This window comes from Pteropus medius, unplaced genomic scaffold (genome assembly GCF_902729225.1).
Source record: "Pteropus medius unplaced genomic scaffold, Ma_sr-lr_union100, whole genome shotgun sequence".
NCBI lineage: Eukaryota > Metazoa > Chordata > Mammalia > Chiroptera > Pteropodidae > Pteropus > Pteropus medius.
The window spans coordinates 37,316,245-37,344,107 of record NW_024349800.1 but is presented as its reverse complement, the minus strand read 5'-3'; the positions used below and the strand labels follow the sequence as shown (position 1 = coordinate 37,344,107).

General features: G+C 43.1%; 1 protein-coding gene across 1 annotated transcript in view; it reads left to right on the top strand.

Annotated features, from left to right (window-relative positions):
* Positions 1 to 12,669, top strand: part of CAMKMT (calmodulin-lysine N-methyltransferase) — a 339,386-nt gene extending 326,717 nt beyond the window's left edge. The window contains exons 10-11 of the mRNA XM_039887277.1: positions 6,327 to 6,458; positions 12,081 to 12,669. Coding sequence (XP_039743211.1) covers positions 6,327 to 6,458; positions 12,081 to 12,158 — 210 coding nt within the window. The 3' untranslated portion in view covers positions 12,159 to 12,669. The remainder of the gene's footprint in view (positions 1 to 6,326; positions 6,459 to 12,080) is intronic.
* Positions 12,670 to 27,863: the final 15,194 nt, after the last annotated feature.

The following is a 27,863-nucleotide window of genomic DNA, read 5'->3' as shown; positions in this document are numbered from 1 at the left end:
GATGGATGAGGAGGCAATATCGACAGCTCTCCAGCTTGTTATCACTGCTGACTGATTGTCAAGAATTCAAAAATATCACTGTGGAATTCATTTAACCTTCTTCAGAAACTGGCCCTAACTGACCGCCAAATTCCTGGAGTCCTCCCTGTACGCAAGGAGTGCTGAAAATGTAAGCCATGAACTCTCATTTTAAAAGAGCAGTTTCTTTTTAGTGACGAATTTTCTCATCTTTTGTTTTTTTTAATCTAACATCTCTGTACACACCTGTACAAACCTCTGTTTTTGCTTGTCTCAGGGAAATTGCCTTACGAGTATGGGCTCAGTGCAGTGAACTGAGATGGTGCTGAAGGACTCTTGGTTTCTGTCTGCTGGCTGGGTCAGAGGGTCAGCAGACCCTCCCCTGTCCTTGGTGAGAAGCTGCGTTCAGCCAGGCCTGCTCTCCCAGTTGCAGGACCAGAGAGTCCCCAGATGGTTTTAAGACCCTCAGAGCAGGGACCTAGCTCAGGAAGTCCTTTTCTGAAATCCACCTGCATGCTTATTCAGCATGTGCAGTGCTGAGTCTTTGCCCCCAAGGAATTTGTCATCTCTTGTGGAGATGTAACGCACACACAGGTGAACAATGCAAAATGGCTTATAACAGCCCAGCACTTGATCATATATAGCCTGGTGTTATTTTTATTCTGTGAATCTTTCTAATTTACATCTTTAATAGAGTGTGAGATACTCTAGGATTTGGACTCTGTCTGGATTCAACGGACATTTATTGAGTACTTACTCTCTCCCTGGCACTGTGCTGGGAAATGTGGGGTAGGGGTATAAATATGAATAATGAGTACTGCAAGAATCTCGGGACAGTTGATGCATGAGCTACCAGGAATTACAATGCAGTAGGGTGAGCACTAGGCAGAGGTACAGCACACAGTGATTAACTGCCTGAGGAAGATTTCCCTGGAGGCAGTGGGATCTGACTTTGGTCTTGAATAGCCAGAAGAGCATTCATTCTAAGCCTCAGAGGAAGTGACTAGAAGACAACATCCCAGGCAGAGAGAACAGTGCTCACAGGGGTAGAGTTTACAAAGCATGTCATGTTTGGGGGTCGACAAGATGTTTGCTCTGACTGGAGTGTAAAAGCGTCAGTGTGGTTTGGGGGTTGGGGTGGGGAGGGGCAGGAACTAAGGTCAAAGAGTTAATTTGGGGTGCCATTATATAAAAGGCTAAGAACACTATGATAAAAAGATTGGGCTTTATTATATGAGGAATAGAGAACCATTGAAAGTTTTCGAGCAGTGGCGAGGTCAGATGTGGGTTCTAGAAAGATCTCTCTGGCCACAGCATGAAGGCTGGGGTGGAGTAAGAGAGAGCTTGAAAGCATCAAGTTTCCTCAGGGTCCAGTTTAGACCAATAAGTTCAGTTAGGAGGGCGTGAAGACCCGAAAATTGAGAAGAAGGAACTGAATGGCTATTCACTGACAGATTCATTCAGCAAACATCTATCGAGTGCCTCTCAGATGCCAGACATGGTGCTAGGACCTGGGGACACGGTAAGGTATGATGCAATCCTGCCCTGAAGGAGCACACAGTTCAGTGAGAGGCAAGCAAACGAGCAGTTACCTGGTGGTGTGTTAGGATGTGGCAGAGGTTTGGGTAGCCCCTGGAAGCAGGGAGTGAAGCGGCCAGCTGCAGCAGGAGACACAGTGTGGGAGCCAAAGGAGCTCAGCAAAGGCATCACAGGGTCAGGGTGTCTAGTCTGGGTGTTGAAGGATGAGTAAGAGTTTACAAGGCAGACAAAGAACTGGAGGTTAGGAGAAGCATTCCACCTGAAGGGAATGTTTGCAGGGCTGAAGACATAAGGGGGTCCCTGAAAGAACAAATTAGAGGACTGCAATGAGTTAGGCCTGATTAGAGCCCAAGGTGAGTGTGAGGGACGGGCAGAGAAAAGGCTGCAGAGGTGGGCATGGGTCAGGTCATGCCAGGCTTTGACTGCCATCCCAAAAAGGTGGGACCCATGTTAGTGGTTTTCAAAACGTGTATAAATGGCAGAACCCTTTGGTCAAAATATTTTTAAACAGCACACCAATTATAAGACAGAAAAGTGAAGCATCTTCAGTTAAATTGGATGTGAGAAGCTTAGCACTTCATTTTTCTTCGTTTCTCTTTTACCCCTCCAAATCACCCTCGAAGCAACTCAAACTCGGTTTGAGAACCACAGGCAGCAGATGACAGTGATGTGGATAGGGAGATGTGGCGTTGAAGGGTTTTAAAAGGCAATGCCATGATCCCCAGGTTTCTAGGTTCATTTTAAAGGTGAGGGGTAAGAAGGTGGCACCTGTGTACTGAGGTGTGTGTGTGTGTGTGTGTGTGTGTGTGGGGTGTGTGTGAGAGAGAGAGAGAGAGGAGAGAGAGAGAGAGAGAGAGAGAGAGAACGAGAATGAATGAATGAATGAGTCGGCCTAAATGGGAAGGTTTTATTTTAGACAGAAGGGGGTAAAGGTACTTTCAGAACATCCCCATGGAGTGACCTAGTAGTGAAAATATGGGTGTGGGCCCTGGGAAGTGGTGAATGCTGCATTTAAATACTTTGAAGTTTTGTTTTATAAGTGATAGTTAAAGTTGTGTACAATTGCCTAGAACTGTATAGGATATGAGCAAAATGTAGGCAGAGCACTGGGGACCACTGACAATTGGTCCAATTCCTCTGTCTAAGGGCAGGTGGGAGAAGAGAAGCCAAGGAAGGGGACTGAGAGAGATGTAGGGGAAGAAGCAGGAGGAAGCAGGTGTAGGCAGCATCTCAAAAATGGGTAAAAAAATGGTTAGAAAATAAACATAAGCTTAAACATGCAATTGGTATTTAATAGTCGATTGCCTGGAAATGAAAAAGGAATAAAGGCATAACATATTTCTTTTAAAATAAATCTGAAGCATATTTATTTTTTCCAGAAGTACACACCCTTTAATATGTGCATATGGATTAGTCTAGCAAAATAACCACAACTGCTCACAATGTAAACAACATCATTGTTGTTTTGTGGAACTACTCTTCTCTCCAGAGATAAATGAGTTCTCTAAAATGTCTGCTCATCAGTCAAATTTTACATTCAATTGAGTGTTCATTCTGAGTTTAACATGATTCTGTGACTGTGAATGCTTAAAAAGTTATGCTTTGGTAAATTGAAAATAATTTTTCTAAAGCGATTGGCTAATTTTAAATCTCTATTTTTTCCTTGTTTTGATTTTTGTAGCCTAATTTGTAAGGCACAGTCCTCTGATTGTACCAGACAAAGTGTCCTGCTCCACTGCGGACATGGGGGTGGGGAGGCCTTTAAAACCATTCATTGTGGGGTGGATGCAGACTCGGTGGATGCTTATCGAATGAATGGATGAAGTACTATTGTCCCTCCTAAATATTAATCCACATCTCAAAGGTATCTGTGAGATGAAATGAAAAAGGAAGCATTTTAAAACTCATAACTGAGTAATTAGAGATTAAAGAGTTCACTCTTCTTCTTTCTTGTGGGTACGGTATTGCGCACAGAATGCTACCCTCTGAAATCTCATCGTAGTCGCTGACTCTGTAAAACCTTCTTGGAGTAAATCTTGTCTAAAGAATAAGCAATAGAACGTGGTCTTTGAATTCCCAAAGACTTATGTTTCTCAAATTATTCAACATTTGGATTTAGTTTATTCTCTCAACAAATATCGATTGTCTACTATAAGCTCAGCTCTTAGAAAATGCAGTGAATAAAACATTAGAAGATCTATTGTCACAGAATATACATTCCAGACAGAGGAATTGGACAATAACAGAAAAGAATATAATGCATGTCAGTGGTGTTGAGCACTAGGAACAAGAATAAAGCAGAGAGAGGCGGGTGAAAGTGATGGGGAAGGGCCTACTGAAGGGCCTACTGTTTTAGATTGGGTGGTTAGGGAAGGACAAGTAAACTGAGACCTAAAGGAGGAAAGAGATATCTGGGCAGAGAGCACTGCCATATGCTTAGTTGCAATCCTCTAACAACTCACCCCAACCAACAAGGAGGTGCGGGGTATGGAGCATGTACTTTTTAAATTCAAGCATCAACCCAACCAAGAACCCTGTAGCCCTGTAAACATTATGATAAATAGCTTAGATAACAGTTGTTAAAAATCAGCTCTTCCATTGTAACTGTAAGAAAATTTTTGCAGGTGAATTTAAAATAAAACGACTTCCATTATTCAAAAATCCAGAATGGCAACCAGCTCTTAGAAATGACTAAATGACCTAGTAGTCTCTCTTTTATTATTTTTTTTTAATGGAGACTTTTGTTCCCCTGCTGAGACCATGTATTATATCTAGTTTCACATCAAAATTAATTTTTGCTTCTAAGTTTGAAAACCACCTGAAAATAGCAATTAATATTGGAAAAACTGACAGAAATTTAAGTGTAGTGGTATGATTGGTGCTGCTATAATTATGTGCCCGAGTGCATACATGTCTATGTAAACACAGTTTGAAAACACACTTGATATCTGGGACAGTGTATCCATGTATTTTCTTGCAGGTGAGTGAGGGAAAGAGAATGAGAGGGAGAGACAATTGATAGAATTCTTATTGCACTGTTAGGTGGTATAGACGTTTCTTGTCTCACATCTACTTGACCTCGTTTTTCAAATTATTTTTATATTTACCACCTCATTTGATTCTTACAACTTGCTGGGTTGGTGGGCAGGGGGAAGGCAGCACCAGCTTTGTTCTTCCCATTTGATCAATGAGAAAATGCGGTGGATACACCAGGACGACTTGAATTTCCTATCTGCAAAATGAGATTAGACTAACATCATAGCTCAACCGCTCTATGACTCTTTTTCTGATTTTGCTGAAGTGACACAGCTGTTTAACGGTGAAGACTCCCTTTAAGTCCAAAACGCTTTCTGCCACACAGTTCTTCCTTGCATTCTTCAGCCCCTTCACTGCACGTTTATTTACCTGTAAAATGTAACGTCTCCTATACAAAGTTGTTGGGAAAATTGTTGAAGGGATTAAAGAAAAGATCGAAGCACCTGGCACAGTGGCAGCTATTATTATTATTGTCATCACTGGTACTAATAGGAAGGCAATGTAGTATAGAGGAAAGAGCATGGGCTTTGGAGTCAGGTAAGTTTCCAGTCGTTTACCAGTTGGGTCATATTGGCCAATTATTCAACCTTTCTGAGCATTCTATAAAATGGAGCCTGTAATCCCTACATTGTTGGTGGTTGGAAGACTAAAGGAGACGACGTGTAGAGAGCACCTCTCCCATTGCTCAATAAATAGTTGGCAGATGTGAATAATAAACCACCTTTTATAAGAGACTGGGTTATATTTTCATGATTCCCTCACAAGTGGAAGTGACATTTCATCAAGGTGAAATGTAACCTTGAAATTAACAGAAGCATACCGTCATCTTTTAAACAAATAGGAAAGAAGATTCTGAAGTTTAGCCATTCTGTGCACATCTAAAAGGGTAAGGAAAAACCCACATGGACCCAGCAGTTAGCAAATGGTCTGTGTGGAATTTCATGTCAGATGGTCTTCTGAAAAATCCTCTACTATTTTATTCAAGTCCTTTCATTCTCGCCACTGCAACAATCTTATAAGGTTGTGCAGTTTACTTAGAAAAGCCTGTTTACCCTCATTATATCACTTTCTTTGAAAAGCAATCATTTGAGTACTGTGAGGAGTTGCTTTGCTATAATGATGACCATTTTGAAGGATGCAGTGAAGTTGGAAACCAAGATCCTTGTAGCCTTGGCTCTGACAGTGTCATGAAAAAGGCCAAGGGCAGGACTGAAATGTGAAAATTCTCCATAGGGCTTGTGGTTACTTGTCTCTCTGCAGTATTTCTTGATACCGAATTTTCAGGGTACAATAAACTAACATTTATAGGCATCTAATGCTACAAGCTCTGGAGCTGTGTGGCGGATGTGTTGCTAGCTGCTAAAGAGTTGCATGGTGGGTGACTCTGCCCTCGACCAGTTACTCTAAAATCTAGTTGTTAGTTGAAACCACTGGACTCAAAAGAGGTATGTATTATACAGAATACCAACTTTGAATTACAATTTGTTTATTACATGCATTGTTTGAAAAGCATCTGGCCATTTGAATATGAAATATATATATATATATTTTTCTTATTTGATGTATCTCTATCCTTGAAATTATTCTCACTGTGAATGCCCATCTTGTGTAAATGTTTCAAAAACAATTGAGTTTTCTACCTGAGAGCGGTATGTTAAATCTTTGACTAGTGTCTGTTGTGTTTGGTTGCCTTCCAGTTTTAAAATGTGTAAATTTCCTTTTTAATGTTCTAGGGGAAAGCAATGGTATTTGCCCCACGCCGAGGGAATACTTTAAACCAGTTTTGCAATCTAGCTGAAAAAGCTGGTTTTTCTATCCAAAGACATGAAAATTATGATGAACACATTTCAAACTTCCACTCCAAGGTTAGTTTTCTGCTTGTGTTAGATAACACTTTAATCCGCATTGCATTTTGAAGAGATCATGGTCTTTTTGGCAGGTAACCTAAATATTTGATTAAAGTACTTCTTAGGTGTGCTGCTTCTGAGCAGCTATTTGTATCTGATTATTTTGTGTGGTAAAGCCATCTTTTATCTTTGCATGTCTAGAAGGATTTTACAGAAACCATTCCTGTTTACTCCTTTCTCTGAAACAAAGTAATCTTTTCATTTATAATAGACTAATTTGTAGGATGCAGGGGAGGTGGCATAGAATGAATGATAAACAAGCATTTATATTTTAATGCAAAACTTTCGGCTTTTAAGTAGGTTAAATGCTTAGCTGCACTGAAATAAATAGAAGGTGAATATCTAATTGTATCATGTTGGACTGTAAATCTTTATATCTGCTTGCTTTATGGCTGGGTCAGTTGGCAGTTTGAGACTGTTAAATCTCATACAGACTCTCACAGTTGTGGGGTTATATGTCAGAGCGAGGAGCTACAAGATTTAGGTCAAAAGCACTTATCTGAGAGTGATTTCTAAGCTTGCTTACATAAAGCAATGTTATCAGCCTTTTTATTATTTATAGGTATACGGCAATATAGGACACTGAGAGGCAGGCATTCCACCGAAAACTTTTTAGGACTCTCACGTTTGCTAATACATGTCACAGCTACTGGCATAACATGTATGACTTATGTAATTCTATGCGTTTCAAAAATCTCCCTTCTCTGAACTAGTCTGACCTTGGCAAGAGACTTTGACTTGTCATGCTTTTGCAAGTTGTGACCGCAGAAAAGTAAAGGCCTGACTTTAATTTTCTCCTAGAAAAATACGAACAGCATTCTTTATTGCCCAGGACTATTGTATAATATAGAAGTATACTGACTTATGAAAAATTATATGCAATGTGGATCTGATCTTCCCAGCAAGAGAAAGGAAACCTTCACATTCTGGAAATAGGCTTGCTTCCTTGGGTCACTGGGGCTCCATTTAGCCCCTATGATGCTTTGTGGACCGAAAGGGTTAAATCACTTTCTCTCACTGATAGAATTAGGCCTTTTGCTAACGATCAAAATAGAAACAGAATGGCAATAGAAACAGAATGGCACGTTATTCAAATCTTACCTGACTCTCTAGAAAGATGTTTCCCTTTTTCAACCCCTCCCCCCAGCAAATGGAATGGCTCTGGGGACTTTACCTGGTGGGGGAAGGGTCTCTCCTGGCCCCCTGAGCCCCTCTTTTATCCAAGGGGTTAAAATCAGCCTTCTCTCCAGGGTCAGACTGGAGCTACAGGGATCAGCTGGTGGCTGCTTCGATGTCATATCATTCACTTTCCCCACAGAACAACAGATGCTTTTAATTTCTCAGTCACAGCTCAGAAGAGCAAAGGCGTGGGTTCCTCCACTAGCACAGAAGTTCAGCATTGGGCTTGATACCCTTCGTCTCCTCCCTGTAGAATCGGAAGTGTGTTGGAACATGTGAGGCATTGGAGGGAGTCCTTAGTGGCCACCTTTCCTTTGTCTAGAGCTTTAGATTGTCAGCAGCTAGTGGACAGCAACCTCCCCTTTTCAGTTCCAACGTTGGCCACTACCCTGTTAATTAAGCATGACACTTTCCATAAATCACTAAATGTGCCACTTACATTTATATTGATATATTTATATTTATACCCACAGTTAGCACTCCATAAATAACTACGGACTGATTGATTGATCCCACAAAAATAAATGTCCATAAATAAGTGGCTTTAGTTTTTATTTCTTCATCATTGCTTAAAAGTTAAATTCACTGCCCCTTGCAGACGTTGGACCAAAAAACAGTTCCCTTGCCCTTTTGGTTGTTGTGAGGAGTGAAAGTTTCATTATGTTTTCAGGAAGTAAACCCTAGGGGAATATCTGCAGATGTTTATTTTTCATGACGAGAGCAATTGCATCTGATTTGGTGTTAAGCTTCCAGCAAAAGAATGCCTCCTGTCCCTCCTGTACCTGAAGCTAGAATGCCCGATGTTCCTGCGTCAGCAGCGGTGTAACCGTGTGCTGACTAGACCGAGCCAGGCCCCGATGACCCAACTTCAGCTCACGCGCGAAGGTCTCCTTTGCAAGAGAAGGATGCCCGGACAGGATCGCGCCCACAGGCCCGGCTCTGAGGCGCGGGCTAAACTCAGGGGGAGTGGGGAGCGTCACTGTCCCTTGCCATGTCCCAGTGCTCTTCAGCGGGGCGTGGGGACGGCGACCAAAGCCAACACCCGGTCCCCTCGGGTCCCTGCCTGCTGCCCGCCTGCCCCGGGGCTCTGGGGACGCGCAGGGGCCGGCGCGGCCGCCGGGAACCTCTACCCTGGCCGCTTTTGTCTGCGGCGTGCTAATAGCCAGGGCTTAAAAGTTTTCCATCTTGAGCGGCAATCAGCTTTCTTCCTCTCCATCTCTGGCCAAACCCCCATGGTCCCTGGGACGAGCCTGCTCCCAAATGGAGGAGCAGCGTTTTCCTTCAGGCTGCGTGTTATCCTCTTAGCCCTACTGTGTTGGAATAGAGCGTAACCAGCTGGAGGACTGTAAGACGCCTGATAATGCCGCTCTTTTCCGCTGTCCTGTCTTAATCTTGTTACACAAATGGTTGTGAAGAGATTCATGAATTTTAATTTTGCCCTCTGCATTAGTGCCTCACGTCACTCATACACAGCTGCCTTCTATGCTGAGTTTTTCACCCCTCCTCTTACAACAGGGGAAAAAATTAGTTACAATCTTGGCAGTAGTGCAAAGTAAAAAAAAAAAAAATCCACAGATTTAGGCAGCCACCCATGAAGCTGATTAACAGGCAGTGATCAGGAGGAATGGCTCTGCCTCTTAAACTTTTCACCTCTCATTGTTAACTGTGAAATTTTATTTCCGTTAAAAAGCAAGCCTGTAATCAAAACGGTGCCATTCTGCACTTTTCTGCCAGTGCTTTTGTTAAATTGTGCCCACACCATGCAGCCGGCATACTCAGGAACCAGGCAGCCAAAGGTGTAGTCTGTTTTTAAATTTTGCCTTTCTGTCCGTTCAGGCAACAGGAAGAAAAATAAAACACTTCCCTCTTCCTACCCAACCTCTTGGTCTCCCCCAGGCCGGGAATCAAACACATTGCCCGATGATGTGGCTCAAAACCTTTAAAGGCTGTTAAGATGGCAAATTGTTCAGCAAGGTAGAGACCTGACTCAGAGATTACAGCAGGCTTGAAATTAGTTGATAAACTACTCTCATTCATGCAAATATTCTTTGAAATATAATTTTACATGCCATAGATTGTGTCTGTGTGTGTTTTTAACTTTTACAAAACGACCCATGTGTTTATTTTCGTATTTTTGTACTTAGCCATGAAAATAGGCTGGGGCTCGGCTGTGAAGTCAGTACATTGTGTTAAAAGCACGGCCATATTGCACTTCTGCTTATCTATTCAAAATGCCACATTACAAGTGGCTGGTGCTTATAATCTGTGTGGTGTGCTGTTGATAATTGTGGATACTGTAAAGGGTAAACAGTCTGAACTCCGCTCCCGCTGCTGCTGCCGCTCGCGCCGTGGCAAGGCTGAGCATGTTACATCCAATTATGAAGTAAAGCATAATGCTACTAATAACAGCTATATAATTTAGTTTGGTCCTCAAAGACCCTGTTTTAACCTACGGAATTGAAAAATTGTTTTATTCACAATTTGCTTTTTGTTCATTTTTTTCAAGGTGATTTTTATTTCTTAAAAGTATCATTATTAATTGGGCAAAGAAGTACAGCCTGGGTAAATGGAATTATTCTTAAACCACATAACATTCCTCCATTGAAACAAGTATTTCCTAACAGCTTTGTGTGTGTTCGAGTACCTACATAACAGACTGGATTCAGAAATGATCTGGGCTGGGGTGTAGTGTTACCTTTGACGGTTGTGGGCTCTTCCCCACCTTGGGAAGGGCTCACAGTCATCACGGGGCTGGACCCTGACCCCTTCTAGCAAGGAAGCCTCTGCTTTGGCCTCCAGAGGTCAGCATAGAATCCAAGTTAAAAGTGATTTCTATCCCATATTTACAGAAGAATTATTTATCCCACATATTACCTCAGGGACTTTATAAAGAGCTCATTTGAGTCTGTATATTAGTGCATTGTGAGTGAGTAGGTCAGCTGACACACGCTGAGTAATCAACTTTCCCTTATCCCCAATCCCTGAGGAAGAATTTACCAAGCCTGGCCCCCTCTTCCCTCTGTAAAATATTTCAATGATTTCCTTCTATCACTAGGGCAACTGGCAACAAAGGTATTTACAGTTGGATAGGTCCCTGTTAGTGGGTTTGGCTTGGGAAGTTTGTGTCTGTGAAGCCATTTTCTTGGCCTTTTTTTTTTTCATTAAAGAGTGTGTTTAAGATTAACACTGTCGATATTTTGGTGGCAACAAAAATCCATGAGGATCTTTCTAAAGAGACAATCATCTGCAGACATAACCAATTCCATCTAATAAAACAGAATAAAGTCACTTCAGTGATTGTCCCACCATCAGATCTTAGGAGAATGAATTAGAAAGTGAAGGTTAGGCTGCCTTTCTGTTCCCCAGGTGGAAAGGCAAAGCAAGCTCCTTGATAGTGAGGGCATGTCACAGTTTGGGAGTATGATTTAGAAGAAATATGCACTTTGAAACGATTCAAATTACGCCCCAGACCTACTAATCCAGGACAGTGTCATGTTGGAGCCATTCGTTTAGCTTGGGTGGGCGGTGGGGGTGGGTTGTCTGGTTTGAAACAGTAAAGGAATTGGATTCATGTATTGTTTAAAAAAATATTTATTCTGATTCTTGTAAATTAAAAAATGAATTAACAATTGGCTCAGAAAATACCAGCTTCAAAAATATTAATTTTGTCTTTATAAACAACAAATTATTATTGGCTAGAATACATATAAATATGACTATCAAAACTATTCTAGCCAGACAAGGAAAGGTATACTTTAGATATAAGAATTCTGATCAAATTTTAAAATCTATCATGGAAAGGCCCTGGGAACTTCACCTGAGTAGTATTGGAGCTTGCTGCTCTAATTGTTGGAATATGTTTCTCTCCTCAGAGAAGAGCATTTTTGAATTACTTAGCATTAATATTAAAACCCTTAAGAAGCAGCTGCAGAGTCTTTGAAATGTCTCAGGCCCCACAAGCCTCTCCCTTATGCCCAGGTGTTTCCAAACAGTGATCTGAAAGGTCTGCCCACTTGGTTCCTAGAGTCCTGGCAGAGGGCACAGAGGGCCAGGAGCAGAAACTTCTAAGCCAGGTGGCTGGCCTGGTGAAGATGAACCAGACCCCTGCTCTCCCTTCGCTGGAGGGCCTCACAGTTCATGAGTGGCTATTTATGAAAAAAAAAAAAACACCCTATCCACCCGCCCCCCCCCACACACAAAAGATTCTCATCTTGATGCATGATATTGTCATGTCAGTGCCACTGAGTACTGCTTTGATTTGCTTTTGTGTGGGTGCGATTTCTTTTTCCAGAACAATATATTTAAGTAAGAAGTCTTTATTTTACTCAACATTAAAAGCGACTGGTAAAAAGTCTTAATCTGAGTCTCCTTACCTTTTCTTTTTTCTATTATTGTTTTCAGTTGAAAAAGGAAAACAAGGATATATATGAAGAAAACCTTCATTACCCACTTCTGCTTATTTTAACCAAAAGTGGATAGCAGATTAAACTGCTCAAGAGATGAAGAAAACATCAAGTGCACAGGGAATATTTTACAAAAACAGAAATCTGTATCAGGCATAATATTCAGCAAGCTGTTGGCTCCCTGAGACTTGCAAGCCGCCAGGACTTGGGCCCCCACCACCTTTGCGACATTCCACGTCCGGATTATGGAGTCCACCTGTCCTCACTCACATTATTCCCCAGCCTTCCTGGATGACTCTTTTTTCAGTATGCTTGTTGCCTTTTATGTACCAAACCTTTGTTTATCTTCAAATATCTGTAAACAGCTTGTCTGAGATTCGAATTGGATTTGTGAGCAGCCTAAATATTTTTGCGTCTAATTGAGACAGAATTTCTTTTGATGATTCCCACCCCTCTTTTAAAAAAAAAAAAATCTTAATTTTCGTTCCATTTTGGGTGGCGGTAGTTTTTAATCTGTAAACACAGCAAACATCGGGATTCTATCCTGGTTAATAAAAATAAAGCTTATCTTTCCAATCTCCCTCAAATTAATTGTATTTACTCTGCCATCTCTTTTTCTGTCTCCTTTGCTCATTCTCTTTCTCCTTTTAAACAGGATGTTTTTTTCCCTATAGATGTATAAGAAATGACTACATCAGCCCAAAGCCTCATAAACTGACCGTTTGTCCTCTGGACACAATAGCATGGCCAGCCCTCTGCTCCTCCTCTCCAATTATGTGTGATTAGTCTCAATGTGTTGTGTCAAGAAGGAGGAGTGTGCTGAGTGCTTATTATCTGTTTAGGTACAAGAAGAGCACATTTAGGCTCTGACTATGAATGAAAAGTGAGCCTTTATCAGGGCTCAAATCTAACTGCTGCTGTTCTCCAGGCCTCTTTCAAAATATGTCCTTTCCAGAAAAATTTGGGGGGAAAGGTTGATAAACTAGATTGCAACCAGAGGGAGTTTTTAAAAACTCTATCACACAATTAACTTATTTAAAGTAAGCATATATTGTTGTATACTGTGATTCAAATGTATAGTAAACATTTAATAGATGCTACCTAGGATTAAGAGAGAATGACTTTTCTGCGGGAAACCCAAGCATGTCCTTGCCTAGTGCATCCATGAGATGCTCTAATGCCTTTTGTGGAAATTCAGACGTTTATCTGTAAGGAATCATCTGTGCCCACTTTCGCAGTAATGTCATTAGTAGGTTAGCTATACATCCTCATATCTTGATTGGAGGCAAAGGATGTATTTAGTGTGATACAATTAAAGTGATAGGTGGGAGGCCGGGGACGAATCCTTTTGCATGTTAAACAAACTTAACTGTCATAAAAACAGCGACTCTCAAATGTCTTCTCTGCTCCCTTCTATCATCAAACAAAATTTTCACCATCAGTTTGCATGTCCTTGTATTCACCACTTTTTCTGCTCCATTAGAGCACCTAGATGGATCTCGGAAGGCATAGGTCAAGTCGCAGTTAGATCATACATTTCTTTCTCACAAAAACTTGAATTGCAATGCCAAGTGATGGGCTAACATCACAATAACAGCAATTTATTCCTCTTTGGATAAAACAGCAGTCTATTCTCAGTGCTAGATAAAGACCAGGGCAATGCAAACCAGCCATTTAGCTGAGTAGTTCAGCTAGTGGCAGCTCTCCTTTGGTGCCTGTATAGGTTGCGCACTGGCTTCATATTTTGTTTAAAAATTAGAACTGGGAATGTTTTAAAAGGCAACACAGATCGTTCCATTTGTGTTGGTGAACATACAGCAGAAATTATTTCTTCTGTAAAACCTGCAACTAAATCTGCCAGACAAAGAAAACCTATCCCTGGAGCAGCACCTAAGATGGTCTATTCTTTCTTTTTGCTTTTTAAAATATAGAACGGCAGAACCATGAGAATATTTCCACTTTTCCTCAAAAAAATACGTGAATTGGCAAGAATTCAATTTGCATTCACGCATTGTGGGTGTAGAAATACAGTGTTTATTTCTCTGAGAGAAATCGTATTTTAAAAAGTAAACCAGTAATGCTATTTTTTTTAGTACATGAGAATAGTATGTACAGTTCCCTAAACTTGAGACAGGATGTAAGAATTGAGCTGTTCCTACCAAGAGATACCTAATAAAGATATGTGCTTACTGTGTGATTAAAACCTAGAGAATCTCCTGTAAAATTTTAAAGGTTTTATAGATCTCCTCTTTATGGAATTCTCACCAGGAAATATCTCTAGTCGAGGCTCTTTGGAAGTTTGTGAGAAACTAATGTTGTATACTGTTGAATAATTTAAAGTGTTTTTTATTTTCTCGAGTTTTAATGAAGTCTCAATAATGAGAAGGGGAGATATAGCTGCTTTAGAAAGCTTATCCACTTACATTTCTTTTGAACTTTATTATTTCTATGCATCGGTATTGGGTGGTATAATTGCAATTGAAATGCTCCATTCCATAATTGTCTATTATGTAATTATGCATGTGTTTGTTTCAAAAAGAAGCCTGTCTGCTTAGGAAATTGTAAGAATTATTATGATATTCCTCTTCCCCCTGTACCTGTATCTTCATAATTTTCTTTTGTCATAGTAAGTAGGTTTGGCTGGATGTAAGAATGTTTCTAATATTGCCCATAGTCAGTTCTAATGCGGTGATATGAACAGCCGCATACAAGTTGGTTATAAGAAATATATTTTATTTTATAGCAAGACATATGCCGTGAATTGGGATAAGAGTGCTAGAAAAGACTACTTAAGAGTTTGATGCTATTTTATATAAATTGTGTATTTTGTTGGCTTTTTGACTGAGCATGAAAATGTAACTTCCATTAGGGAAGGGTAATTTAGGTGCTCAGTATTCAGCAGAAAACTTGTCGGGGCCATAAAAGCTTTTCTGGCTGGTTCCTCGGGTGTTTCAGAGACAAGCTGCCCGCCCCTTGCTGATTTTCTCTTTGGCTTCAGTATGGGCTGAATTTACCACTGCATACCTGTTGAATCAATTTGGGGGATCCAGCAGTTAACTGAGTGAATGGAAGGATTAGTGGCCCTCTGGAGCCCTATTGCAACAGCCAGGTGTCTGTCCTAAACTAGTTAACTGCTTTTGACAGTTGAAGAACCTGGTTTTAATACCATAGGCAGGAGGTTGTTGTGGTGGTGTGGTGGTGTTTTGTTTTGTTTTTTTTCTTCTCTTCATTACTAAAATAGGGCATGCCTTCCCCTAAGGGTTAGACTTTTGTTTTGTTGTTGTTGTTGTTGTTATTGTTTTTAATAGGAATGGACTGTCACCTTCCCTTAACCCAGCTTCCATGAAATTTATCTTTGCTCTTAGTCAGCATTTGACTTGATTCCAATCTATGCCAAACAATTTGGTGGCAGTGTCCAGCAGGACCCTTTCCTTGGACTCTGGGGGTGGGGAGAGAGCAAGATGCCCACAGGGGAATCAAAGTATATGTAGACACACATAGATACACACACACACACACAGGGAAGATTAAGCTGTTTAGACCCTAGATCTGGACTCCAGTTTCCAGCCTCCACCCCAGATCAAAACCCGAGTTCTGACTGGACGAAATGTCATAATCATGCTGATTGTATCCCATAGAGGAAAGTCAGACTAGGTCTCCTTAGAAACTGAATTTAGACAGAGGGCAAATATGTTTTCCTGAGCAGACTATTTCCAAATTAGGAAAGAGCCTGTTGGTGTTTAACAAACCATTAAGCCTGAAATGCCACTTTTAATTCTCAGATTTCGTTTTACTCAGAGAGCTTACTGCCCAGGCTGTAGCTAAATGCTCATTGCGTCCTCTGCCCTGGAAGTCTGTGTATTTGGAGTCTAGATTTTTGCCTTTTTTGTCCCCCTGACTTTTCAATTAATACATTTTTTTTTAATAGATAAAACAGATCACACTGTGACTTTTAAAATGTCAACAAGCTTGTGAACAGAAATGTAATAAAATGGCTAATAGGAGATTCAATAGTTAATAGATGGCCTGAAGTGTGAGCAAATACAGTAGCTGCATATTGGAAACTGTGCAAGTGAAGATGGCTTTAGTATTGCAAACTGAGGAAGAAAATTGTTTTTAATTAGCACCTTCATAAGAACTGCTGATTAATACTGTTTTGTTTGGTGAAAAGCTTTCAGCTGAGTAATTTGTACAGCCATTACAACAGTTTTGTTAGAGCGGGACTCCTGTTGTTAAACACAAACAGCAGATGATAATGGTGGAAGATGAGTTTGTCATGTAACAATTTACCTTATTGAAAAAAGCTTTATATAAAACCCAATACAGTAGGTACCAGCAGAAATCACATATTTTAAATCCTTCCAAAATTGCAGTGTGCCATGCTTGTGTTTCTTTTCTTTTTTTTTCAGGAACTAGAAGCAGATTTTATATCATTTATAAAATTATATACACAATTTAAAGGTGGTGTAGCATGGACAGACCACTTTCTCAGCAGCATTTTACATCGGAGCAGTAAAGTGGCTGTGTATTCAAACACTTTCTAACTACACAAAGCAGGTTGGAAAATGGAATCCTAATTAAATAATGTAACTCAGATGTAAATTTACGTTGGGACTGGATGTAGGGAAATAAGAATTGGTATTTCTGCCTTAGGTGGGTTTATCACACATAGGATCTTTACAAATATCCTTCATTCTCAAGGGAAGTTTAATTAACCTGTCTTTTTTTTTCTCTCTCTCTCTCTTTTTCTGGATGTGTTTTAGTAGACCAGGGAAAAGAGTGGCTCATTCAGTAAGGCCTGACCAGGCAATAAGAGGCTGATTTCAGTGAACTCCCATCAAATGGACATTGCGCTAGCCAGAAGCATGGGAACTTTTTTTCTTTTTAAATAAAATGCAATGGTAAAGCATATTTGCATTAAAATATTACACTAACCAAGGCTGGTAAGAACTGTAAATTATTGGAGTGGCGTAATAGAGCGCGAGATTTTTTTTTTTAGACAGGCCTTCGGGGTAATAACAAGGGTTGAGGCTCACGACAGTGCCAAATAAGCTTTAGACAGCATAATAGTCTGCAAAGAAAGCCACAGAGCACTAATGTGAAGGAAGAGCTGTCCACCACATGCAGCAAAAATCACCAAAGGTCATTTTATGGTAGCAATTGTGACATAAAATTGGTGGTCATGCTACATGTCTAATACTCAGCACAGCTTTATAAATGATGGGCCCCTAGCGATGGCTGTCATTAAGTGCTTTCATCATAATAAACTTTAAACTGTTGGCTTTATGAATCGCCAGCTAGCTTCAGCTGTTCGTTGGATGGAGCTTGCAGTGCCTTAAGTGTGACAAGACCTATTAGGAATTGCAACCATGTTTCAAGCGTACTTGGCTTCCCCACTCCTGGGGTGATTGCTGCCTATTAAACGGCGTCTGGGAAGATTTTCCTCCAGCAATCTCTGATCAAGAGCTTTTTTGGGCTTTGACCTGCATTTCCTTCAAGACTTTCTCTAAGGAGTTTTATAAGAGCAAAACTCCAGAGGATTTATAGCCACTTCTGATTAATACCTTTCCAGTTTTTCTAGCAACTCTCCCACTGCTGCATAGAGAAAAGCTTTCATTGTTCCTGAGGTGCTTATTTGTGACCTTTTCTCTGCTTCCTGATTCCCTCTAACGTGTGCTCTCAGTGAAATCCTCGGGGTGGAACGAAGACAGTCGGAGAAGTTGTTACAGCTGGAGAGACAGAGAAGGAAAGAGGGAGGCTTTTATGTTTTTAAAGAATTCCATCCCGAGCAGCCTGGCCCCGCCCATTTAAATGCCCGCTGTGACGTCACCCGCCGCCTGCGGTACCCAATGCATCCTTAATAAGCCCTCGGTGTAAACTGAGTCGACACATAAAGATTTCATGATTCAAATTACACTTTCATTAACCTTTAGCATAGGAAGTCTTTTAGTTTCTGTAAATCTTACGCTGACTTACCGTCTGTCCTACTGATGTGAATAATAGATGTTTGGGGAAATCGCTCTTTAAAAACCCAGGGTATTTAATTTACAAGGGCTAAATACATATTTCAGGCTCACTTAGCAAGAACTTTAATTACTTGTTGCTTTTTCTAACTCGGAGTTCCCCCCGCCCAAGCCTACCCCCAGTTTTCTTCTACTTGACTCAGATGCTTTCAATGTCTAAGTCCCTGTCTTAATACTCGTATAGGTCTTTCTTTTAAGCTAAGAAACGCCCTAAAGATAGTTAAGGGCATGTCTCAGGTGTGGACCATTACACAATTAAATTAGCAAACCTCCGAGGGATCGGATTAGAAGTCAGCAGGGAACACCTGCGGATTCGAGGGCAGAGCCGAGTTCCTGAAGGGCAGGGCTCTCGCCATTGAATAGCGAGGGTCTGCCCGCTTGGTAGTCTCCGTCGCAGACTTGTTTTACCAGATACAGTAATGCAGGCTAAACTATTTTTTCCCCCCTGGGAGTAGGGTTGTGTGGCTGGCAGAGTGAACAGGAAAACCATCAGCGAATGTGTCAAGCCGAAGGGAAAACAGGAGTTGGAGGACTCGCGGCTTTTCACAAAGGCATCCGCCCTTCCCTCCCTGCGAGCCAGCCAAGGGTGGACAAGTGCATTTTGAGGCTGCTGCCCAGGTGCAAGGGGTGGGGGCGGGGCGGCTGCAGAATGCCCCTGAACAAAGGCGCCTCCAGGGGCCTGAGCCGAAGTCACCTGCTGCCTCCAGGGCAGATTAAGGAGGACTGGAGAGGGTATTTGTAGGAAATGGTGCTGTTCTTTGGGAAATCAATTCGTCCCACCCTTAATAGGGCATTTTGCCTTTCCTCTTTGGGAGTCCCAGGAAGGTGCTTCCAGGGTCCCTCAGAATCAGTTATTAACCCGCGCCTGTGTGAAGAGGCGGCACCTTTCCCTCCTTCAATAGCCGTGCCTCCCGAGAATCTGTCTGCTCTCTGCAACGTCTCATTTCCTTTCTCTTTCTCCTTTGGGCTCTCTCGCCCCCCTCTACCCAGGCTTCTTTCATAATTAGGCTAGAAGAGGAACTTTCCCCCACTCCCTTACTTCGAGATTTCTTTTTTCCCAGTGACCTGGGCTGCACTTTGCCCCCACTCCCTGCCTGCCAATCTCTTCAGGGTTAGGGCCTCTCTCTCCATTCTTGCAGTCTCCCCCTCCTTGAGAGCTCCGGGAGGCCCAGCCTCCCAGAATCGGATCTCCTTCCAACACTGCAGCCCCCTGCGGAGGAAGGAAGAGGCCTCCTCAGAATGAATGGCTGGTAAGGAGGTTTTTAATTTGTCTGGAGCTACAAGAAAAAGGCGTCCCTCACCCACCTCGTTTGGAAGCCCCTCTGCTTTCCCGGTGGGCTCTGTCACTTCACCACCTTAGGCCAGGTCCACAGGAAACATTTGGAAGAGGGATCTGAAAATACTGGTTTCTTGTGTGAGACTCGCCTACCGGATCTGGAATAAGGCCTTCGCTTTGTAAATTCTGTTTTTTTCTTTGCAATCTACCAATGTGAGAACTTTGGAAATTCAGCATGTTTCTGTCAGATAGGATGGGAAAGTGAGCTCACTCATCCATTGCCTCTTTTGCAGTCTGCCTTCTGATGGCCGGGCTCTCCTTGAGCTTGGGGGAATGTCACCATGCTCTTCCCAGTACAGAAGACAGTACATTTAAAAGCTTCGCCCCACCTGACCTATGGTTTCACCTCCAGGTGCATTAGCTTTCATTTTCTTTCACAGGCTTTATTTTTAGGAACAGAGGCCATAGCCCTGACTGGCCTATGTTCTGAGTGGAAGTCTCCTCTCCCTCTCTTATATATATAAACAGCATCTCACGATGCCAGGAGAGAGGAGAATGAGGCAGCTCCTGAGCTGTCCAAGGTCTTTCCTCTCTCCACTGGCTACTCCTGGTCAGCCCACTTCAGGCCCTGTAAGACAACCTGGGCTAGGTGACCTAGGTCTCAGGGTCTCCAGCATGCATTCCTAGGCTCTTTGTGTTTTTCCCTGAGGAGATATTCCCCCATCATTTCAGCCTCCTTCCCCCACCCCCAACAGACTAGATAAACCATAGGATGGTTACGATCTTCTCAATATGAATATGATACTGAAGGGGTTTATCTGACTCTCCCTTATGGTAGATTGGAAAAAAAAAAATGGCAACAATATTTTGCAGCTCCTTTCTTCAAGAAATGGAGTCTATTTTTCCACCCTTTGATTCTCAACTTGACTTACTCTGGCCAATGAGACATTAGTAAACAGGAGTATAAGCAGAGGTTTGAAAATCACTTTGCACATTGGGGTTTGCTCTCTTTCGATGCTTTTGGAAACCTGTCTATTCACCCTCATTATTCCAGCCATGTAAATGAAGTCATCCAGGACCAAACAGCCCCTGGCAGACCTAGCTGCTGACTATAGCAGCATGAGCAAGCCAGGTGAGGCAGCAGAAAAACTGCCCACCTGAGTTTAGCCCAAATTGCCTACTCACAGAATCAGGAGCTATTAAGTGGTGGCTTGAGTAACTAAGTTTTGGGGCAGTTTGTTACACAGCAATAGGTAACTGATATAGTCCTTGATCTTCTGTCTCTGGGTTACCTTTCTACATCCTTAAGTGTACCTTGGGGTACTAAAACTTTTGAGACAATATTTTGACTAAAACATCTTGAGTTACATCATGACTAACATTTTGAAAATACAAAAGCAGGATGCAGGTTCCACAGGCTTCACTCACCCTTCAGAAAACCAGCCTATTACAAAGACAAATCACCCAGGCTCCTAGGAAAGGACACAAGAGAAAATGGGCTGCAGGAGAAACTAGAGTAACTAGATTCTAGCCTAGGCTCCATCATAACAAACTGGCGATGTTAGGCAAAACTGCTTAATCTCTCTGGACATCAGTTTTCTCCTCTTTGAACTAGATAATTTAACTTCCCATTTCATACTAAATTCTAAAAACATTCCATTAGAAATCAGGGGCAGAGATTTTGATCACCTCAGGGAATTAGAATTCTCTGGTACTGCCAAGAAAGAATTGTTCCCTATCAGCTTGGCCCTAGAGAATACTTAATACTTTTCAAGAGACTTTCTCCCATGAGGTTCTGGAATGACCGTGATGTTTCACCATGCTCTGAGTGCTGGGGAGCTGCCTCAGGTACCACCGTGGGAAGAGAGAAACAGTGGATGCCCAAGCGCTTCCATTTTTATTCAACTACCTGATAAATGTGTACTGTGTGCTGGTCACTCTGTTAGATGCTGCCGATCTGATAGTGAATAAGAAAGACTCCATTACATGCTTGGGCCTAGTGAGAAAGATAGAATTGTTCACCATTGTTAAGGATGTAGCTTGCATCCTTAACAATAAACAAATGTGTCAGTGCATTTATAAAATAATTGTAAATTGTAATAAATTCTATGAAAACCAGATAGAGTCCTATTGGTAGAGAATTATTACTTCAGATAGGATGGTTGATGAAAGCCTCTCTGAGGTGTGGGGCTCTCAGTTGTGAGAAGGAGCAATCATGCAAAGAGATGATGGCAAGGTGAGGAGCTTAGGCAGAGGGGATGCAGAAGGCAGGCCCCAAGGTGGGCCAGAGCTTGTTGCCTCTGAGGAATGAGAAGGAGGCCAGTGTAGCTGGGGTCTTGTGAGGAGAGACGTGAGATGGCGAGGGCCAGAATGTGCAGGATTTAGTGAGTCTGGATTTTATTCGGAGTCTAATGAGCATCTGCTGAAGGGTTTGGAGTAGCGAAAATAACATAATCATATGTACATTTTCAAAAGATCAATCTGAACACTGGATGAAGATTAGTTTAGAGGAAGTAGAGATTCCAGTTAGGAGGCTCCTGTAACGCGGTGGTCCTGCTGAAAGAAAAGGGCAGTGTAGACCGTGGACACAGTGACAATGAGGAGCGGCCTGATTCACAGTGTGTGTTTGACAAAGAATTAAGAAGATTTCCTGGTGGCTTCCACATTAAATTTTAGGTGAAGACCTGAAAGTCTGAGCCTACTGCTTTAGGAATGTACGCCCTTTCGCCATGGGTAACTGCCTCACCCTACCTGTAGGGCCTGGGATATATAGAGGTGTGGGAGGACAAACCGCAGAGCGGACGGAACCTCCACATGCTTCCACTTTCAGCTTCATGATCTGCAGCTTTACAGGCACCTGGGAACGGGTGTTCATGTTCTGGTGCCTTCTTGGTCACCAGATTGGCCCCACTTAACATCCTTTTTTACTCTCAGAGAGAGAAGTGGCAGTGGCTAGATTGGCCCAGGCTATAGGATGAGAAGCCTATTTCTATTCTTTCCATGGATATACCCCCCAGGATATAACAGTTTATTCATACTGTTTTCTAGGCATCCAGCACTCTTGGGAGTACTCAGGGGAAGACTCAAAGAAGTTAGAGACTGGCTTCTGTCCTGGTCATGAGCCCCCACTGAGCTGGATAGATGCAGAGCAAGTAATCCCCTATGTGGCAAGATTTAAAGAACACAGGAAAGATCTTGGGTGGGAAAAAATGTGTAATTGATACTGAAATTCCACCAACATCTTCCCCTTAGCTCAAGGCAGTGGTTACCGTTAAAGTGACGCTCATCTTGGAAGAGGTGATACTCTCCTGGTCTTTGATGTGAAAGATCTGAGACTAGGCTTTAACGGGGATAGGGAAGTGAAGTGGAGGGGGATGAGGAGAGGACACTGACAACCTAGAGGAAGTAAAGGGGCCCCAAGACCTGGGGAGAGGAGCAGAAATGGGTGAATCCAAATGTCAGAGGCCACTCGTCAGCTTCACAATGTTACCTGGGCCCAGGAAGGCGTCCTAATTCAACAATGCGTGTATTTGACTGTGTGTCTTCCGATGCACAGGAATGTGAGGATGAGGCAAGTGGGGTCCCTGCCCCACAGTACTTATAAACTCGTAGGGGAGACACAGCATGTCCTCAAATAAAACACATCCATGTAAAAGGACTGGCAAAGGGTTGTTAGCAATCAACAGAAGGAACAGTTACATTCTGAAAGAGGAGACAGAATTTGCATTAGGCCTTGAAAGTCGTGGGAGTGGGAGGAAAGGGCCTACCAGGGGCATGGTGCTCATGAAGATTTCAGGAAATGTTTGACTTGGCAGCGATGAGGGGTTAATAAGGTAAAGACTCGTTCACGTACTCTTCTCACAGACATTTATCAAAGCCTAACAGGAGCCAGGCACTCAGAGGAGAGTAGTGAACCGGACCGATTCCTTGATCTCACAGGGAAGAGGAAGAAAGGCAATCTACATGTACACAAATAAGATTGGTTCGAATCAGGATTGAGGCGGTGAAGACAAAACAAATTGGTATTTCAGAAAGCGACTGGGCCTCCTTCAGAGACAAGGTCAAGGACATTGTCTCAGAGGAGGTAGAATTATAGTTGAAACCTAAGTGAAAGAGCCAACCTTTGAAGATTGAAGGGAAGAGCATTCCAGGCAGAAACAAAAGCAAAATCGAGGGCCCTGAGGCGGGAGCAAACCTGCAGACATGGCGTGAGGTGAGGAGCGTGCAAGACCTTGTAGGCCATAAAGGGGAAGGAATTTTATTTCAACAGGGAGCCGTTGGAGGATCTAAGGAGGAAGAGTGGTATGGTCTTGATTTCTCTGTTTAGAAGATGGTTATGAGAATGGGAGGTGAAAGAGAGGAAGTAGGAGGTCTCGTGAGAGGCTATTATAGTCACTTAGGCAGGAGGTGACAGGTGAGGGGAGAACACGGAGCCAGCAGAGGTCTGGAAAGTGAGGAAGAAGCATCTATTTCGCTCAGACGGCTGGACTTCATCTGGGCCAGTGGGGGCCACTGGGACTTGCTGACCTGATGAGACCTTTACAAGTACTTGGAGTAAAAATGTTCCTGCAGTAGTGGATACAGACATGGAGGCAGAGTCTTAGGTCCATCTTCGGTGCGTGTGCCAGGTGCAGGACCTTATCTAGGGCTCTAAGACACAGGCATGGCCCTTCCAATGGGCCCTGAGAGCCCAAGGGCCAGTGTCTCATTCACTCAGGCCTCCTGGCACCAGCTTGTAGTGGATGATGCACAGGAAGACCAGAGGAAGGAGATTGGACAAGAGCTCGGCCAGGACATCTCTCTGGCCCCATCTCTGCCCTCTTTCCTAAGTTGAATTCGGGAATTGGCAGAAATGTCACAGACCTCTAAAAGTTGTCTTCAGAGATCACATTTCCTCTAGTCATGGGACTGTTTAAATGACAGAAACTCTGATTGAAGATTGGAAGGAACCAGAGGGAAATAGCAGCAGCAGCTGACATTCATTGAGCACTTACTATGTGCCAGGCATTGTGCTAGGTCCTCTGACATTGTGGCTGTTAGTATCCCCCTTATTATGGATGAGGAGGTTGAGGCTCTGAGAAGTGAAATGACTTGCCCAAGGAGAGGGCAGCTGGCTGGCCAACCATTTCTGCTGAGGAAACAATGTGCCCAGATGTACCTCGCCACTCTGCCTGTGATGCCCTTACCCACAGGAAAGAAGGCATATAGGTTCATTTGAATGCAAAAGGAAAGAAGGGTGGCATCACCAGTGCTTTGTTGTTACATGGGTAAGTTTGTCAATGCAAATCAACAGTTGAGAGCCATGTCTGAGCAGAGAGCCCTTAGCTCTGCAGCTGTGATACACATAGTTTGGCCAGATGCCACACTGTCCACTCTACCAGATGCAGGCACATCTGGGCTCAAACCACAGAAAGACAGGGGAGTCAGCCACCTGTCATAAGTTATGTGCCATTCTTGCTTTCCCAGCCTTCCCCATGCCCCTCTTCACCCCCACACAGAACCTGCCTAGGAAGGAGCTTTCTCTGGCCTCCAGGATCCCATGTGGTAGTTGATGGTTGGGTGGTCCTTGTTACCAGGCTCTAAAATCACCTGAACTGCTTCCTTTGCTTGGGACTTGACAGCTAACCCCTGGAAAGGACTTTGGGAACTTGTTTAGAATTTCTCAGGTAATGTCAAGCACAGTGGACTCAGCAGCTGCTCCCCCAAAAAGTCACTTATGGCCGGCTCTCTTGGGCTGGGATTAGGCTGAAGGGCCAGCAGGTCAGCAATGCCAGAGACATTCTTTCTCTGTGTTCTCTTCCTGTCTTCATTAGCAAGGTAGAAACCAAGTTTTTGACAGAGAAATCAAGTGTGTGGGCATGACGGTTCACCCCCTTACAGTGTGATTAAGCTGCTTCTGATCATCTCTACTTTAGGTAAAGACTGTGAAAAATAAGGAATACAAAAGAGACAGGAAATAGAGCCAGCACATAAACTCAGTAGGATCGATTACCATCTCTGGAAGGACTGAACAAAAGATGGGTCTGCCCCAGGAAGCAAGAGGTGAAAAAGCGACCAAGAATCAGCTGATGTGCTGTGTGTAGGGACAAGAACACTATACAGACGATCCATAGAGAAATTATTCTTGGGTTATTCTGACTCTGAGTGCAGAGGAGCCCACACACAACTCCATCTCTCAGGTGCCTGTTGCCTCGCTGCCTGGTTGCCACGTAGAGGAGGAAGATACAGAAAATTCCATTCCCTTGCAGTGCATTTGACATCACTACAGCCACTTTTTTAAAAAAATCAAGCATATTTAGACATTTCTTTCTCCTAAAGATTCTCTTGGAAGAAGCAAAGAAGGAGGAACTTGGGCGAAGTTTGAGGCAGTGCACGATTGTCAGAGGACTTGGGGGCTCCGTCCTGGGTCATGAATATTAAAGATTTAGCAACAGTTGCTAACCTGACATCAGCAACTCAGGAACCTTCCTCAAATTTGCTGCACAGTCTCCAGAAAGGGGCTGAAGGGAGAGGTGTTTACCCAGTTCCTTCCATCCCAAATTAAATATTCAAATTGGGTTTGTTCTGAGGCATTGTTAAGGTTTGAGCTTTAATTTAATGGAAATGGCATTGTCCCCTGAATAAAGGTTTCATTAGGCCAACCTGAAAACTTTTCCCCTTATCCTCTGGAGGAGACAATCTGGGTGACAGCCTACCCGTCATAATCCCCTGCTTCAGATTTATGGTGACAAAAGACTCCTAATACAGAAAATGTTCGGGGGGAGGAGAAACACTTCCCAAACAAGGGGTCTCTCCCTGCCAGGCCAGGTAACAAAGGGTCAGGAAGAATTCAGTGGGGCCTCCTGGCCACCTGCCAGTTAAGCCCTCGGTCAGTAGATTAACTTCGGCTCTGACAGTGTTTGGAAAGGCAAGTTACGTGGCAGAGCAAACAAAATTCAGACTGTGCTTTACACATGGTAATCCCAAATTTAATAAGACCTTCACCACTGGGAATCCAGAGCAGAAAAGATAGCTGAGGTGTGGGGCTCTATTGTTCCCAGCCAGGGATGTCGCCATTGGTTCTGGGCAGCCTCTGGACCACCCCCTGGGGTCTGTGGCTTCAGCTAAGCAAGTTACTCCTGGCCCCTTGGATGAGTCTGCGATTTTTTCTCCTTCCAGGTTTCAAGGGACTTGTCCAGAGATGATTTACACTTTGCTCCAAACGAAGCCCCTGTGGAAGGTGAGGGGAGTCTGAAGGCCGTATGAGCCTCATCCACTGTGGGCTGCACCCGAATCCGCCTCCCTGACCATTGGGCTCCTCTGGGAAGAGCTGAGGCTTCAGACAAGAGGCCGTGGGAAGCCTGTGATTCCGGCCTTGGGCAATGCTGACAAACGCCTGGATGCCCGTGCCCAGTCGGATATCAGACCTCTAAGGTGAGGTATCTGTGGGGTTGCACTATGGGTACATATGAATTATTTCTTAGCTGAGGGAATGTTACTTCTGTGGCCACCTTCGTGATCATTCATTCACTCAAAAATATTTATTGAGCATCTGCTACATGCCAGCACCACACTCAAGTGCTTAGGACATCAAAGTGAGCAAAAACCAGACATGGTCTTGCTCCACAAATACTGAAAATTAAGAATGCTGTAGAGGAGAGAAAAGTTGTTCCACAGGCCCACGCAAAAGAGGAACTTGAGCTGGAGGAACAGGGAAGGCTTTTCTGAGGAAATGGAGTTGGATCTGAGATCTGAAGGGTACATAAGGACTAATCCAGTCTGGAGATAGGAACAGATGGAATGAAGGATGAAGGAGAGCCCACTGGGTGTTGTAGAGCCTCCCAGGCCCTGAGGTGAGGGAAACATGGTGTGTCCAAGGAAGGGCCACACTCCTTCTATCTCCTGGGGACCTGCTCAGGAAGACATTTGGGGGAAACCAGGCCTAATTTATGTGTACTATGGGAAGAGTGAGGGCCACAAGACACTGGAAATCTTCAAGCAACACTTTCTGGGGGAGACCTTAAACTCCAGGTGGCCCTCCTGGCTTAGAGAACCAAGTTGCTCAAAGATGGAGCAATTGAAATCGTAAAAAAAATTAAAACAATAAAATTTTCTGAATCTCCTTAGAGTTCAAGATGGTAAACCCAGGATACATATTTGCCCCTCGTCTTTCTAAAATCTTGCTAAAATAAAGTTTTAGAATTCCAAAAAGACATAAATCCATAAAATTAAAAAGGAGAGGAGGAGGCCACTACCCAATAAGAGATGTAAACAAATTTCTGGACCATGTCAAGTGCAGGGGAGCAATTATTAGAGGAGCCAGCTGAAGGAAGCCACACACAGAATGCTCTGTGAGGGGCAACAGAAGATACGGGAGCCAGTGCACCCAGAAAATCTCAGAAAGGTTCAGGGAAGCACAGTCAAGCAAAGTATGTACACAACTGCACAGGGAATCCACACCATCGTTAGTTCTTTATATTCAACCTCAAACGATGACCAAGGA